General features: G+C 35.3%; 1 protein-coding gene across 2 annotated transcripts in view; it reads right to left on the reverse strand.

Moving 5' to 3' along the window:
- Positions 1–299: 299 nt before the first annotated feature.
- The window catches only part of RC3H2 (ring finger and CCCH-type domains 2), a 42,006-nt gene continuing 28,986 nt past the window's right edge, over positions 300–13,319 (reverse strand). The window contains exons 11-21 of one of the 2 annotated variants that reach the window (XM_033122767.1): positions 11,869–12,083; positions 10,727–11,160; positions 9,966–10,136; positions 8,263–8,409; positions 7,716–7,929; positions 7,394–7,478; positions 7,039–7,120; positions 6,821–6,955; positions 6,454–6,561; positions 6,210–6,358; positions 300–5,599 (exon numbers count right to left, since the gene is read on the reverse strand). In XM_033122767.1, coding sequence (XP_032978658.1) covers positions 5,404–5,599; positions 6,210–6,358; positions 6,454–6,561; positions 6,821–6,955; positions 7,039–7,120; positions 7,394–7,478; positions 7,716–7,929; positions 8,263–8,409; positions 9,966–10,136; positions 10,727–11,160; positions 11,869–12,083 — 1,936 coding nt within the window. In that variant the 3' untranslated portion in view covers positions 300–5,403. The remainder of the gene's footprint in view (positions 5,600–6,209; positions 6,359–6,453; positions 6,562–6,820; positions 6,956–7,038; positions 7,121–7,393; positions 7,479–7,715; positions 7,930–8,262; positions 8,410–9,965; positions 10,137–10,726; positions 11,161–11,868; positions 12,084–13,319) is intronic. The other variant, XM_033122768.1, reaches the window with a different exon arrangement.

Below are 13,319 nucleotides of genomic sequence, written 5' to 3' on the forward strand. Positions count from 1 at the left end.
TTCAACACTGAACGGCTAGTATTATCTTTGTCCTTATCTCCCATATAGAAACTACTCTTTCAATTTATTCATATTGAATGACTAAAGTGACTGATTGAATTAAGGAATATTCCAACCTCTCTGGTCTATTCATTTCTTTCAGATCCTTCCCAATGAAGTAAGTATATGTGAGGCAGGTGATTATTTAAATCTAAGCTTAAAAAGTATCTGGTAGCTTAGTTAAGCCAAAAAATATACCAAGGAAATCAAGATAACTAAAATGCGCCACAAACTTAACACTAAAACAACTTTTAAGGTGGACAAATAATTTTATTTTGTGCATGCAAATACATGTCAAGTACTGCAAACTTTTTCCATCAATTTTCTCTCAAACACTGAAAATCATGATGCTCTATTCTGTGAACAGCCAAAGCTAATATCTCTTCACTTCAGTGCTACAGCAAAAACACACAGAATTTACTCTTCGCTATTCACTATCATCACAACCCTCATTGTTCCATCTCTGCCCTCCCCCCATATACAGGCCTTATAAGTCCTAGCCTTCCCCCATTTAATCCTATTCCTATAGCACAAAGGGAAACATTACAATTTGGAAATTCAAATTGAAATAAATGGAATAGAATTTATTCCCATATATATTCCCCATTTCATTGTACAGAATTATTTTAAATTATAGTTTTAAATAGAAGCTGAGTATATGCCTTAAAAATGAGCATTAAATCCATCTTAGAGATGGTGCCTGCTTTTTACATGATGGGTGTACACCATCTTTAATTTCATTTACATTTCAATCGAACAATAGATTTGCAAAGAAAATGTCTAATACAGACGTAAAAATATTCACACTAGAGCTTCACAATCGGTTGTACAATTGACAAACAGGCCTCTTTTCCCAAACTTTCCAGCTAAGCAAATTTATAAAATGTAATCAATGCAACAAGAAAAACATTTCTTTCACTTCCAGGGAAAAGAATATGCAATAAACAGTATAAATGCAGACAGCAGTTGCTGCAAGCTAACCACGATTCTCCCAAGTGGCTGTACAGTGGATATGTGCAGTACAAATAAAAGCCACATGTGTTGTATCACAACTACAGTATAATTGTTTGCCCAGCTAAGAGAATGCATGCACTTCCATGCCTTGGGTTATAAAGTGAGGCCTAATTCTTGACAGATCGATGGAATATATGCAAATGACCTTGGCTTTTGGCAGTACTAGGTGCAGCCAGAGTCTGTGTTCCACTGGTTAGAGGATATTTTTTAATTTTTATTTAAAAAAAGAAAAAAACTGCCAATTTGGGGCTTGGGGGAATAACTTGCTCTTGGAGTAAAAATAAGACTCCACTCAAATGTGGGGTGTTCTGATCAGTGGCCTTGACCCCTTGTATTCCCTTGCCAGCAAAGGTATACAAAGAAACCGCTAGTATAAAGGAGTAACTATCAAATTTATTCAATTTATCCAGAAAATGGGATACTCCTTGAGCATGTTCATTTTTGTTCTGCTTGCAGAAGGGGTACTTATGTAGGAGTTACAGTAAGTGATCCCATCAACACTCTTCATTCACTAAAACACAAGAAAAGTTCTTCCAGTTAACTAGTACATAGTTGCAATGCAACTTTCCCCTTTAATGGTTAGTTACCAATACTGGTGACAGTCTTCTCAGAAAATGACTCAAAGAAGCTAGGGAAGAAATATTCAGATTCAAAGTTGAAATCACATGCTGAATCTGATCATCACAAATTCCACCCGTTAACAAGACACCCATGGGCTTTAACATCTAAAATGCAAAAGCAAGCTAGATGGTTTTTAAAACAATGTTTTCAAATGTTTAAATGATCTCATTGTAAATTCGTGCGAACTGCTGTGCATCCTGTAATTTTCTCAAGGCAGCATATAAAATTCGGATGTGCTTTATATACTTGGCATTAACTTGAAATTTGAGTGAAAGTGACTAGATCCATACAAATGGAAAATTTCAGTCCTAGTATAGGAGGTTTCTTTTACTATTCTCTTGTGAGAGTAAATAGCTACCAGGAAAAAAAATCAGTGCCACTGGGCCAATGAAGTACCTTCTCTTGAAAATTACAATGCACAACTTTCATGCATGACACTGGTTTATCAGATGGTATAAATGTTTAAGTCATGGCAGCAAAGGCAAGGGAACCTGCTTTGTTCAGGTACCAACTAAATGAAATATATACGTAACTTTCCCAGAATTTATAAAATGAAATGAGACCACAAAAGAGAACTACTGATGCTACATTCACAGTATCTGAATGAGGCACATGGACTTCAGAATGGGAGTTAGAAATTGAAAAACAAAAACACCAAAAGTGGAAAAACAAACAAACAATACCAACAACAAATCAAACAAACAAACAAAAACACCACTTCCCACTTTCCAGACCTCAGACTACTTTCCCCTAATCAGAGCATCTGCAACATATGCAGTTTAGTTACCAACATTACAAATTTCCTCTCCTATCGCTTTAAATCCTTCGATTTCAAACATATATGTATATTAAATGTTGGTAAAAAGGTCAAATGACAGGGAATGTCCCCAACTGTAAAAAGTCACATCCTAGGTCTAATTTGTGATTTTTTTTCCTCTATGACATTAGTAGGTACCATTTTGAAAAAGAATCAGATAAAATGCTCTCTCTTCTAAAGTGGCAGAGAACCAATGTCTTTACTTCACATTAACCCCACCATGAGAAACAGAAGATGGCTACTACATAAAGAATGCAATACAGAATAATCCCAACAGAGAAACAATTCCTATGTTGTTAGTGAGAAAGAGAGTACGTTTTAAGAACAGGGAGTTATTGTTTTATGGGATCACCTGCTGCAAAACAAGCATTATTTTAATATAAATGTTCTGAGACATACCAATAAGGTTGGCAGGTATATACATACACTGATGCAAATGTAATTTCACTGGACAAGTAGGCAAACACCTAAGCAGTTTATCCCAACCCCCTCCAGCAGAGCACAACTAAGTTTCAAAATCTCAATTTTAAAATGAAAAAGATAAGGTTAAATACACAAGATCAATTTATGTAGTATATATTCACCCTCAGAACGTGCTGAAGATGTTTGCGTAGTTCTGTTGCACAGAGGGTTCTTTCCCTGAGGGCACATAAGGAGCTCTCAAACTGTTAATAGGTCTCTATTTTGTAACAAAATAGCAATTTTTAAATCTTAAAAAAAAATACATTACCTTCAACATGGAAGATCTCACTATTTAAATATCCATGAAATAGACATTATGGTTTGCATATCCTTTTTGGAAATACAAACAGCAAATAAAGTACATTGGAAGCATTTCAAATGTAGTAAGCGCGTATTTATAGAAAGGTTCTGATATAAATTATGTAACAATCATGTTCCTGTAATAATTCTAGGCTAATTTATAATGTCAGAAATAAGTTAATGTAACATGGTTTAAAAACTCTTGTTCCTATTCATTTCAGGTTACAGAGTGAAATAAATAAAATGTCTTTGTAGGGATAGGGAGAACTGGCCATGGCAAACAGGTACAGTACTAACCGAAGGAAACTAAGTCAAGGCTACTGTGCTGTTATGTTACAAACAAACATCTTCATACATCTGAGTATTAAATAAATGTGTAAGATCTTCCATACTGACACCAGAATATCAAAACTACCCCTTTGTTTCTCAGGTATATTTACAACGTATCAGTCACCTTATGAGCGTATTCATTAAGACAGGTATCAAACACCAGTATTTACTCATTCTGATCAAGAAATTTCAGGGAATTGTCAACCCTCCCGCCCCTGGAAATGTGCACAAAACTTTTTATCAAAATCTTATCTGATACAATGCTGTGGTTTTGTAAAACAACTAAATAGCTCAGACGACCAATAACATGATCCTGTTTAAGCTAAATCTTGCTAGCAGGAAAAGCCCTTACATACAGTACACCTGGTGAAAGATCAGCTTGGCTTAAAATATTCCAGTACAATTTTCAGAGTAAACAACTTCACAGAAGTTAATTTAAAAAATAACAATAAAAGTCAACTAATCTTCAAGAAACGGGGAAAAAACAGAGACAAGCTATTGGTAAGATCACTAGGAAGGAATGCCCAGCTTTTGTTTTCATATGTTGACTGATATTGAGGTTTCAATAAAATACCTCCAACAAATCTGGGGCATGGCTGGCTGAATATACTGCATACTTTCAGATGCCGAGTCAAAATACTTTTCAGTCACATTTTAGCAGGGCAGAAATTATTCATGTTTTTACGTATGAATAAAAGATAGCCAATGTTCTATTATTACATGGTTCATAGTCTTATCAACCTAATGGTCAGAAAAAAGGGAAAATTAAACCCCAACATGAAGTTAACAATAAACGATATTTAACCAAGATAATGCAATGAACATCCAAAATAATTAGTTTAAATTAAAAACCCAGCAATACCATCTTGTTAGTCAGTGCAAACGCTATACAGGGTTTTCTCAAGAAAGCTGAAAGCACCTGATTCTTTTGCCAAGTCATCAGATTCAATAATGTACAGGCTTAAATCTGCATTTTAAAAAACTGCCATTACATTAGTGCATAATTTATCAAAATTGTAAAAACGATTCTGCATAACTTAGGAGAATTTAATATCTAGTACATCAGCTGAAAGACTTAGGCACTTGGTTATATATTTAATTACTTACTTCAACAAGTAGCCTGTGTATAAATATTAACAAAGCAGAAACTATTCTTGAAAAATGGAAAATTAAAAAATTAAAATGCTACAGATAAAAGCACTGCACCACACTCCTACATATAATGCAGTAAAGAAAGCTAGTATATAACCCTGCAAAATTCTATGGTAAGAACATCTAACTCCATTCTTCAAAGAAAAATGAAAAAACAAAAACAAACGAACAAAAAAACATGCAAAGTCCCATGAAAAAGATAAATAAAGCAGCTGGAATGAGATGGAAATTTCTCTTAGTGAAACATAAAATAGAAATAAATAAGTTAATTAAGTCTACTTTCACTAGATGTATCATTGTAGGATCCTGCTAGTTTAATAACTGAGTTGTTAATTTTCTATAGAAGCCATTTAAAATAGGAAATGGCTCAGTTACTGCACCGGATTGCTACAAACTCATAAAAAGCTGCTTGAAGCTTAAGTTAAATGTCCAAATTCCAATCACTTCTGGAAAGTGAACGTGTTACCCTAGTAAAGTAAATTTTCTTTTTTTTCATAATGCTAATGCAAGAGGGCTTGAAGTATCAAAGAGTCCACAGGAAATGGATGCCCCCAGTAATATCTTTTTTTTAAAAAAAATATACATTATATAATATATATTATATATATAAAAAGCTAGTGTAAATGCTTCCATGGTGTGGTCACAAATTTGAAAAGATGAACCTCCTTTCAGCTGTTAACCATCTTCCCATTTGCAACAGGTTTTAAAAAGTCATTTTTATCTTCAGACATAACATGAGTTTTCAGAATGAGGTTGCCAGCGCTGACAGATGTGGTGATGGGCAGGCAACTTGCATTGCTAATGGACACTGGGAGTGGCTGGCTAAAGCAAGAAGTTACCGGCAGAATTGTTTTTTGCTCCTCCCTATAATAAATGACATTGAAAACAAATTAGCTTTAAGTGAAAACTTAAAACATACATTAAAAGGTTGTACCAAACTTTAAGAACCTCTAGCAAAGGCATGATTTTCACACTAAAAAGTATCGGAGGTCACTAAAAAAAGTCCCATTTTCCAAAAATTAAAGTATTAGTTAATTTCAAGCCAACAATCAAGTTCAAGATTAGCTCATATTTTTGGCAGTAATTATACAAAATGGCAATATTAAAGCCAAGAAAATCTTAACATGATGTTTAAAAAGGGAAACCCTTCACCTAGGTTTTAATTCTCCATTTTGTAGTCTGTAAGTTTGGCTATCAGATTGAGGAAGTATAACATGATATGGGAGCACAAAGACTAATTTTTGTCCCAAGAAAAAGCAAGTTTCAGGCTACGAAAATGAACCATTTTTTTAGTTCAAATTTACCTCTTCTCTCCCAAAAATCAAGACTGACCAAATCGTTGCCCTATTACATAAGGTCTCCCCATCATAGTATAAAAAAAAAAAGCCAAAAATGAATTTAACACTGCATCTACTTCTCGTTAAATATTCATGCCCTATGCCCCCTGGTTATAAATTTTCTGTCTAACACTCACAGAATCACATGGTCTTCACCTAAACTGTGTCTCTTCTGCTCCAATGGCTCCTTTTGGTGCTGTTGGACTGGATGCCCATTTTCCACTGCTGTTCCATTCAGCAACTGATCATTTTGAGAATTGATGCCAAGCTGTATGTCCAGGATCTCCTAAGAAAATAAAACATTAATCCTTCAGTGTGAAAGTATTTTACTTTAGTTTCCAATGGAATAAAGCCTCCTACATATCTGATTGTGGTACTTACTTCAATTTGTTCACTCTGTCCGTCAGGTTCATCAGTATCAAGTGCCGAAAGCTCTAACTCAATATCCCTATCAGGCTTAGTATCGGTAGCCTCTTCTGCATAATCACTCTGTAATTTAAAAAAATACTGATTTTATACCTGTGGAAACTGGGGCTTGCCTTTTAAATTAAAGTGGGAATCCCAATGATTGATCTAAAGAATTATTTAAGAAATCTGGGACCACAATTTTATTGCTACTGTTTTAAAAGAAATCATCCATCAGAAAAAAAGCACACTAAAATGCACTAAGTTATGACACAAACCAACGCACAGCAAAAGCAAATAACAAACACATTAAGCATGAAGTTGAGAGGTTCAGTTTCTTTACCTCTCCATTTCTCAATTCAATTTCCTTGCTTAGAAGATTCAAGGTAAGGTGACGGCCTTCATCCAGGGAATTCCACTTCTGTTGCATGGCCAGAGCATTGGCTTCCCTCTGAAGAAGCAATGAGTTACTCTTGGCCTACAGGGGGAAAAAAAGTAAAGTTAGCTACAAACAACCATTCTATATTTTAAAAGTTCAAAGCTGAGTGACACAGAGCCTACCTGCTGAAGTTCAATGCTTAAAAGGTCTCCAGTACTGGAATGCTTTCTATGACCAGATAAATCAGTAACAATGAATCTGTCCCTTTAAAAAGAAACATGTTTATTTTAATAAAAGTGAAATAAGTGAAGCAACTACAGCAATAAAGACTACATACTATATATCTTTTATGTAACAGATCAATTCTGAAAAATTCCAGTCATCATTCCAAATGTAAAAGTAAATTTTTTTTCAGAATTTGTTACATAGCTAAAACTAGCAAAGCACATTTTATGAATAAGTGCGGGTAGACTTTGCACTCTGAGGACACAGACAAGTCTCCAGAATAGAGAATCCTAAAGAATTAAGTAACATTACCGTTCAATATAGTGTGCTGATGATGTGGCCTCGTTACCATATGAACTCCACCTTGAATCAACAGCATTGACATAAGGGACATAATCTATAGAAATGTAGAAAGAAACCATAAGAAAAGTGAAAAATCAGTATAGGGATGTGAATGGATACTTTCCAAAAAAGATCCGTATTTTATCCAACTAGCCATGTTCTCCTGGCTAAGCCATTTAATTCTGAGTTTACTATGGTGGTCAAATGGAGAAAACGTTCCATACCTCACAAAGTGAAAATTAAAAAGCACAGTGTAGAACGTATCAGGTGAGGTATTAGTTAAATGGATTACCTGATACACTGATGGGCTTAGTCGCACTTCCTTGGGAAGCAGTGGCCTGGACAGGATCCGTGGTATGGTAACCTGTACGGGAAGATCTGGAAATTGCACCCCATTTTGAGATGATAGGTCCATCGCTAAAAGGAATTATTGGGTCTTCTTCTTTTGTCCTTCTCTGAGTTTCAAATAAATGTACTCTTCTTTTAACATCTCCACTGTCCAGGTCCTGCATAAACCAAAGAAAATCAGTAAAAGGACTGATGGCAATTAGTTCAGCTAGTAATATAAACACATGCTTTCAAAAGACATATAATTAGGTTTTCTGATAAATTTAACACTAGCTGTAGATCTCAATGATAATCCCACTCTATTTTAAACCACTGAACTACGCTCAAATAATTTAAACATTAAATGCAATTTATTTCAAACTTACCTAAATATAACTCTATTGCTTACAGATGATTACAGAGCAACAATATGAAGATGAAAGTATTCAGTCATTCTAAAACCTAAGTCAACATGCATGATATCCACCCCCACCCCCCGGCCCAAATCATACCATTAACACAGCATTTGAATTAGCGATCACATCTCTGGGCTCTGAATCGATGGCATTTATACAGGAGCCAATGGTTCCACAAGACCAGGGAGAATAATGGGAAAGATGATCTTCTTCAAATTTTGTACCACTCACACTCTCAGAGAACTGATATTAAAAAAAAAAGGCATAGCCAATTAGTCAGAAACTTAAAATTTAAAAACTTGTAATATAAACTAACTATTATAGAATACATAGGACTTCATAGTAAACAATTAAACCTCCAGTGACTAACATAAAAAACTGGCATAGGTAACAAATAGTATTTACACTATTGGTTATTTATATTATTTATTAAGAGAAAATAGAATGCCTTCTCTTTTTACTTTGTCCTTTATGTGCTTATAAGGCACGTAACCCTGACTGATACTATCCAAACCAATCAATAAATAATTTATAGCATGCCTCTAACATGGCATGAGGTGCTCCGGAAAATAAACATAAAAAAACCTAAAACACACATGCATGTGCACGCGCATGCGCACGCGCACACGCGCACACACACACACACACATCATAGTCCATGTTCTAAAGTTTATAATTTTGAGAAAAGAAGAACAATATGTGTAAATAAGGGAACACAGCTAATAAACCATGCAGTATTAAATAAAGAACAAAAAGAATTCAAAGGTGGCTCTGGAACCAGAGGGGAAGTGGATAAATTTTAAAGGGACTGTAAGGAAGACTACAGGACCAGAATACTAATGTTGTAATAATCATTAAACCTAGTTTACTAATTATATAGATAAGGAAACTCAAGGCCAAAAAGGTTAAATTACTTATCCCAAGTCATATTACTAAAAGCAGATCTGAGTCTCAGGGAAATACTTATTTCCTAATGCATAGTATAAAAATGTAAATACATTTTTCTAATAAGTAAGTGGCAAATCTATCACTCTGTTGTCTAGGTGATGGGTACACGGGGCTTATTATACTACTCTTTCTACTTTTGTACATGTTTAACACTTTACATAATGAAGAGATTGAAAATATTTTTTACATTAGAACCTATAGGAATGGGTAATAAACCAGAGGTATAAAAAAAAAAGATTCCTGGTGTGCTCTAAATATAACAATACTGAAACCACAGTGAAAGTGTCCTAATACAAAAACTTGTCTTGTAATGACAAGAATGGTAATTAACAGAAATGTAAAACACAATGAATAATACAGGGAAGAAACATCTCGGATAGACCAGGATTCACATCCCAGCAGCCTACAGGCTGACTTTATTACTTGGGCAAATTACTTAACTTCTCTGAGTAGGATTCCTAACCTGCAAAATATGGGTAACACCTGCCCCCTAAGGTTTTTGTGAGAATTAAATAATGTTATGGAAATGCTTAGTACAGTGACTGGCACAAGGAGGTGCTCAATTAATGGGCGGTACAAATCTTATTAATCAAAACCATAAAAATAATGAGAACTACACTGTTGAAAAGATTCTGAATTCTTGGTGGAACAGGGACTGTGACCTAACGGGCTTCAGAGTCTCGCAATGGCCAGCCATTGTGCTTACACACTTGATATTTACTGAACTAAACTCAACTGCACACCAAACCACTGCAAAACACCCCACATTCCTAACGATGGTTTGAATGAGTGCTCTGAAATCAGTGGTTGGACCTATGCCTGCAATATCAAGTGATGAAAACCCTTCTTACATCAGTGCGGAAGTCTACACTGAATAGAGGAGAAGGTGGTGTTGGTGACTGTGTTGCCACAGGAAGAGTTGAAGAGACAAGAGGTGCTTTCTGAGTGTGGTACTGTGCCCACTGCTCTGGCTTTCTTCTTATCTGCTCCTCGCAACTGGTCTTCAAATGACCACAAGGTTCCTAAGGGGGGATAAAAGAAACAATCTTAATCATCTAGGGAGTGGTAAAGAAATTTAACTATGCTCTGAGGAAATAAGGTAAACAATTTATTGTATTTTTGGGACCAAAAAAAAAAAATACAATAGGGAAGTCACCCTAGTCTATTCTCCACACACTTAAATAAAAGGGTTAATATTTAGTCAAGTGATTATTAAAAGTGATTATTATAATCTGAGCACTCACTTTTGGGGTTTAGGAAACTCATCTGGGAATAATGAAAATAGGCCCTGTACTTGTATTTTGCAGATTTCTTTTTAACTTCTCATTAGTTTCCTATCCAAACAACATTTACTAAGCATTAATATGTATCAGGTCCAGTTCTAAGAGCTTTGTTTTTTCTGATTTAATCCTCACAACAGCCTTCTGAGGTAGGTACCACTACTACTTCCATCAAGCAGATGAAAAAACTGACATAGAGAAGTCAAGTAACTTCCGTAAGTCACAGTTAGGAAGTGGAGGAGCCAGGAAATTACACCTGGGTGGTCGTACACCAGACAATGGCCTCTTAACCACTACACTGTAGCAGCATTCATACTTCCATTATCACTTACCCTTGGTAAAGGCACAGTTGTCCTTGTTTCACTTGGTTGCTGACAAGCCACTGAATAATACCCATCTAAGGAGTTATATCTTTCTCGCAAAGACGTCTGATAGACAGACGAGTGCATCACATCCATTGGAGGTAAAGAATTGCTTCTAATAATGTCATCTCGTTGGTACATGGGTGGACGCCAGATGCGCCTGCTGTCATACACAGGAGCATACATTCCAGAAGGTACTGGAGGAACTGGTCCATATGGCTGCGGAGGAGGAGGTTGGTAAGGAGAAGAACTCATTCGATCTCGAGGGGAAAATGTACTGTAATGATCGGCATATGGCATGGAAGCCGGTGGGAGGGAGGACTCTGGAACATTATTGGACCTCACAAAGCGAGGAACACAGGGAGCCACACCAGCTGGTACCGTTGGAGGTGGTGGGTAGTATCCTTGAAAATTGGAAAGAGGAATATTTAATGTAATCTTAGTAAATCCAACATTTTATAATGGTTTACTCTAAAGCAGTCTTTAATGTGGGAAAATAAAATAAGATTTGACTTTAGTTACTCCCTGCTTTTGAAAGAAACTACATTCTTTCTTTCAAGACACCACTATATGAAAATCATTAACATTCAATACTTTGTTAAATTGCTCCCTAAAAACACATGACAGAGTTATTAACAGATGGCTGGTAAATTTCCTTCTGGGCATTTATTGTCCCAGATTTTGGATTAAGTAATTATAGTTACATCATTGATTCTTAACCTAGTTGGGAGCAGAGGGTAAAGACCTCTTTCCAAATCTGTATCAGTGTGCATTGTCTTTCCAAAATTATACCTAAGTATATAAACGAAACATTTTGCATATCATTTCAGGGGATTTACAGAACTCCCTGAAGTTCATCCAGGGACCTTATATTTGATTAATGAGAACTTTAAAACTACTGTAAAATAGTTTTACATACATAGTTTGTATGTAAAATCATAGATTCTTAGGACAAGAAGAAAACTTACATGTCCTTTGGACATACATATAGTCCAAAGGATTGCTTTTTTAATGTAAATATTCTAGACAGTTATAAATGATTCACTTACTTATCTAAGGGCAACAAACGTTATATTACAGTTTTTTTCTTAGAATTGTCTAAAATTACTTACCTGTCTGTGGGTACTGTGGGACTTCAAAGGGTATCTGTGTCCTTGGATCTTGAAAATACTGAATGTTTTCAGAATGCTGAGGATATACTGGTACTCTGGTTATAAATGGGCTGGATTTTGGAGGCACAGAATTCAGCTCTGTTCCAACATTAGAAGGCCCAGCTGAGGTAGCCGCTACGTTACTTACAGGAGTCTTGGGTGGAGAACCAATTTTACTGGAGAGAAAATTTAACAAAGGAAAAATGATAAATCACTGTCTAAGTCTCTTAAGTCTTCCTCAGTAGGAATTTTTCATAAAATTATAGAGTGAAACCACTAATAGAAAGACATTTTGGGTATTTCCATAGTGACAAATAAAGCAATGAATTTCATTGCCACCTAACACTGCTAATTCACAGCAGCATAGTGACATATCTCATAGTCTGCTGAGGGCAAAAAAGAAATACAAACAAATTCCAGACACTAATGTGACCCATCAGTTCCTTTTTACTTGTTTTTCAACAAAGATTTTTTCTACTGGAAATTTAAAAAAATTCCTGTTCAATAAGTTCTCAACAGAACAATATACAGCCAAAAAAAGTATATACATTTTAAGAAAGGAAAATACTGTAGTAAAATTGTAATACTCAATATATACTGATAACGAAAGACGAATACAAGTCATGTGTATACATTTTTTTGGCACCCCTGGTAGTCTACCAGTAAAATTCTTTGGGACAAAGCAGACAGACATGTAAAGGAAGGTATGTTCTATTAAACAGTTAGATTAGCTGAAATGTAAACACCTTGAGGAAAGGCCATTTTGTCCATTTTGTTAACTGCTATGTCCCCAGGTCCTAGAATAGTTCCTGGCAAACAGGAAGCACTCAGTAAATATTTGTTGGACAAATGAGTAGTTCCTGCCACCTAGTAGGTACTCAGCAAATATCCGTTGGATGAACAAAATGCCAGTGAAATGATTACTCATTAAATTAACTCAAAATACACAAATTTTTATTATTATTTTTTTTTATTATTTTTTTAACACAAAGGACTTTCTTTGCTGAGTCACCAAGCAATCAGCTCCACAAGATCTCATCATGGCTTTTAAAAAGTCAAACTTTGGCAGACCTTAGATATATGGTGACTCAAGAAAATGATCTTGTTAATGATGCACGAAATCAGTTGCATCCAACTAAATTAGAGAGGTTTTTTAAAGCTGGAGTATAAACAAGGAGAATGGGCTGCCTTTCAGCATAGCAAATTAGTCTACCAGGTGTTTACTTCTATGTGTAGTTGTATATTAAAATGTAGAAAATAACTAAGGAACCGTGGGTAATAATAATATTGGGTAGAAATGTATTGGCTTAGAGTTGAAAGATATTTTGGAGCTGTGCTTCTTCTTTGAAGATAAATGAAGGCAACAAAGAAAATGTTTAGGATTTCCTTATAACAGTAACACTTATTGAGCA

The sequence above is a fragment of the Rhinolophus ferrumequinum genome, chromosome 12 (genome assembly GCF_004115265.2).
Source record: "Rhinolophus ferrumequinum isolate MPI-CBG mRhiFer1 chromosome 12, mRhiFer1_v1.p, whole genome shotgun sequence".
Taxonomy (NCBI): domain Eukaryota; kingdom Metazoa; phylum Chordata; class Mammalia; order Chiroptera; family Rhinolophidae; genus Rhinolophus; species Rhinolophus ferrumequinum.